General features: G+C 35.3%; 1 protein-coding gene across 2 annotated transcripts in view; it reads right to left on the reverse strand.

Annotated features, from left to right (window-relative positions):
- LOC109819673 (tobamovirus multiplication protein 1-like) overlaps positions 1-2,572 on the reverse strand; it is a 10,086-nt gene that overhangs the window by 868 nt on the left and 6,646 nt on the right. The window contains exons 4-9 of one of the 2 annotated variants that reach the window (XM_020385483.1): positions 871-963; positions 725-796; positions 587-659; positions 329-374; positions 174-237; positions 5-58 (exon numbers count right to left, since the gene is read on the reverse strand). In XM_020385483.1, the coding sequence (XP_020241072.1) occupies positions 5-58; positions 174-237; positions 329-374; positions 587-659; positions 725-796; positions 871-963 (402 nt within the window). The remainder of the gene's footprint in view (positions 1-4; positions 59-173; positions 238-328; positions 375-586; positions 660-724; positions 797-870; positions 964-2,572) is intronic. The other variant, XM_020385484.1, reaches the window with a different exon arrangement.

Raw genomic sequence — 2,572 nt, forward strand, 5'->3', positions numbered from 1 at the left:
TTACCACAATGCACCTTATTAAGAAACATGTGCAGCATATTCCAGTCACAAAACCAACCTGCAATGTTATCGTTTAATGTTTGTAATAAACCAAATGATCAGTGCAGACAATTAATTCTATATCACTGAGAAACAATCATTAATAAGTCAGATTTATTGATATTTATAACTACCTCGTTCAACTTTTTTCGACGGCCTTTAGATTCAATTGGGAAGCGCCTCAGCATAAAAAACAACCTACAAAAATAAAATAGAATCTTCACAATAGCAGATACAATGACAACATAACTAGACCTGTGATCAACCAAGGTATTGGTGAAATTAGTACCTTCCTCCATAAATCAAGAACCCAAGAGCAGCAAAGAACGAGACCGCTGCATAAAATGGTAATAGTACTTAAGAAAAGGTACGCCAAATATTAAGCATCTAGAGTCTGATAATGAACAAAACAATCCTTTTGATGACTTATTGAGTACGACATTCAAGCCAAACTCTCCACAAAATTCAACTTCTTGTCAGCCATTTTCTTTTCCAATCTTCTTTTAGAAAAATAAAGAATGTTAAACTACTGTGATTACATATAAACCTGCCAAAAATAGCTTAGCAATTTCCATAGCAACTGGCTTCGGGCTGACTTGTGCATATATCCAGATACAGATCTGCATAAGGTGTGAGAGTTTATTCCTAGTTTATGTGTATAACATCAATAATTCTGCATTGTTACCTGTATGCCATATACAACCCCGTTGATTATCATGTACGAAGGTCTAAGCTTATCAATTGGAAGGCTTCTGGCCTGAAAACATAAATATTTTCAGCTATGTACCAATGATAGATAAGGAACATGTAAATGCAAACAATAAGAAGTACCTGATGATATATCTCAGCCCAGAACAGAACAAGCAACGTGTACGTTGAGAAAAACAACAAACCAGGAAAATCTAGAAGTGCCATCTCGAGAACCTGAAAATTAAACATAAATGGCTTGCAAGAAAATTCGGAAAAAGAAAGATTAAAGGTGCTAAAAAAGAAAACATTGAGATGAATTCAAAACACTAATTTCTTTTCATATAGAGCTTTCAGATAACTTGTCATTTACTGTATTGAGTTAGGCACTTAATTGACCACAATGAGTCAGACATGGCCTCAGATATATTAATTCCCATAACATCCAGATGAAAGAGGTTGGTAATACTCTTAACTACATGGCATTCACAAATCAAGGCTTCATCATTCTTAGCTCTTGCACCCAAAGTGAATTGTTTAAAAAGTCAACATAAAATTGGATATACCAGGAAACAAAAAAATGATATATTTACTTTAATCATGAACAGTAGGATTACATGATTACTCAATCCTCTTAATAAAGTTAGTGATGGCTACAAACTATAAAATGACATCAAATTTGAGTGCCATAGCAGACATTTATTGATTCTGAACTCCGAAATAAAACATGTCTGATAACGCTCTAATTAAACTCCTAGCACACTCTTCATTGCATCTTAGAGGCATCTTCACAAACTAAATCACTAGCTTCTCTCACGATGGTTTCAAGGCATTATTACAAGCTGATTTTCTCAAAGTAATTATGATAATATTACAGGTTTTTCTTTTTTATTTTACTTCATAGAGGCCATTAAAAATTGTAACCACTTTGCAAGAGTAGAAGGATAAGAGAATGCATAAAGATTGCTGACAGAATCTAATAGATATTTGAAATGCGGCTGGCACTCGGCAAGCAGGAAAAACTTATAATATTCATCATGAAGTTTCACCAAAAGGGGAGCCTTGCCAAATATATTTCTAATGTAACAAAGAGTACAAAGAAGGGGAAGATAAAAGAAATGAGACAAAACAGAAGAGCCAAATTGAAATTATTTCCTATGAACTTTGAAATAAAATAATACATATACAGCTAACACATCACAATTTTACATCTTGTGGATACTGCATAATAATAGCTAAGAAATTCATACAGTATTCAGTGTCTGCAAACAAGTGACCATCTAAGTTGTATGGAAACGTGTACGGATGCAGGTACGAGACATGGTAAATTTGTGAAAGGTAGGGTATAGGGACCACACACACCACATTTTTACAACTTCTGGGTACTGCATAATAATAGCTAAGAAATTCATTCAGTAATCTAGTGTCTGCAAGTGAGCTTCTAAGTTGCATGGAAATGGGTACAGGTACCCGTATGGGTGCAGGACATGGTAAATTTGTGAAACGTAAGGTACGAGGACACTCATATATAATGGGTATGAGGTGGCGACTCATTTTGCTAGATGAGCTACTAAGAGATAGCCATGTGATGAAGCTCACCTTGTTAGTCATCAAAAGGTGTGGACCTCACAAATTTATTTCTTGGTAGCTCATTTAGCAAAATGATGGAAATGGGTACAGGTACCCGTATGGGTGCAGGACATGGTAAATTTGTGAAACGTAAGGTACGAGGACACTCATATATAATGGGTATGAGGTGGCGACTCATTTTGCTAGATGAGCTACTAAGAGATAGCCATGTGATGAAGCTCACCTTGTTAGTCATCAAAAGGTGTGGACCTCACAA

The sequence above is a fragment of the Asparagus officinalis genome, chromosome 8 (assembly GCF_001876935.1).
Source record: "Asparagus officinalis chromosome 8, Aspof.V1, whole genome shotgun sequence".
NCBI lineage: Eukaryota > Viridiplantae > Streptophyta > Magnoliopsida > Asparagales > Asparagaceae > Asparagus > Asparagus officinalis.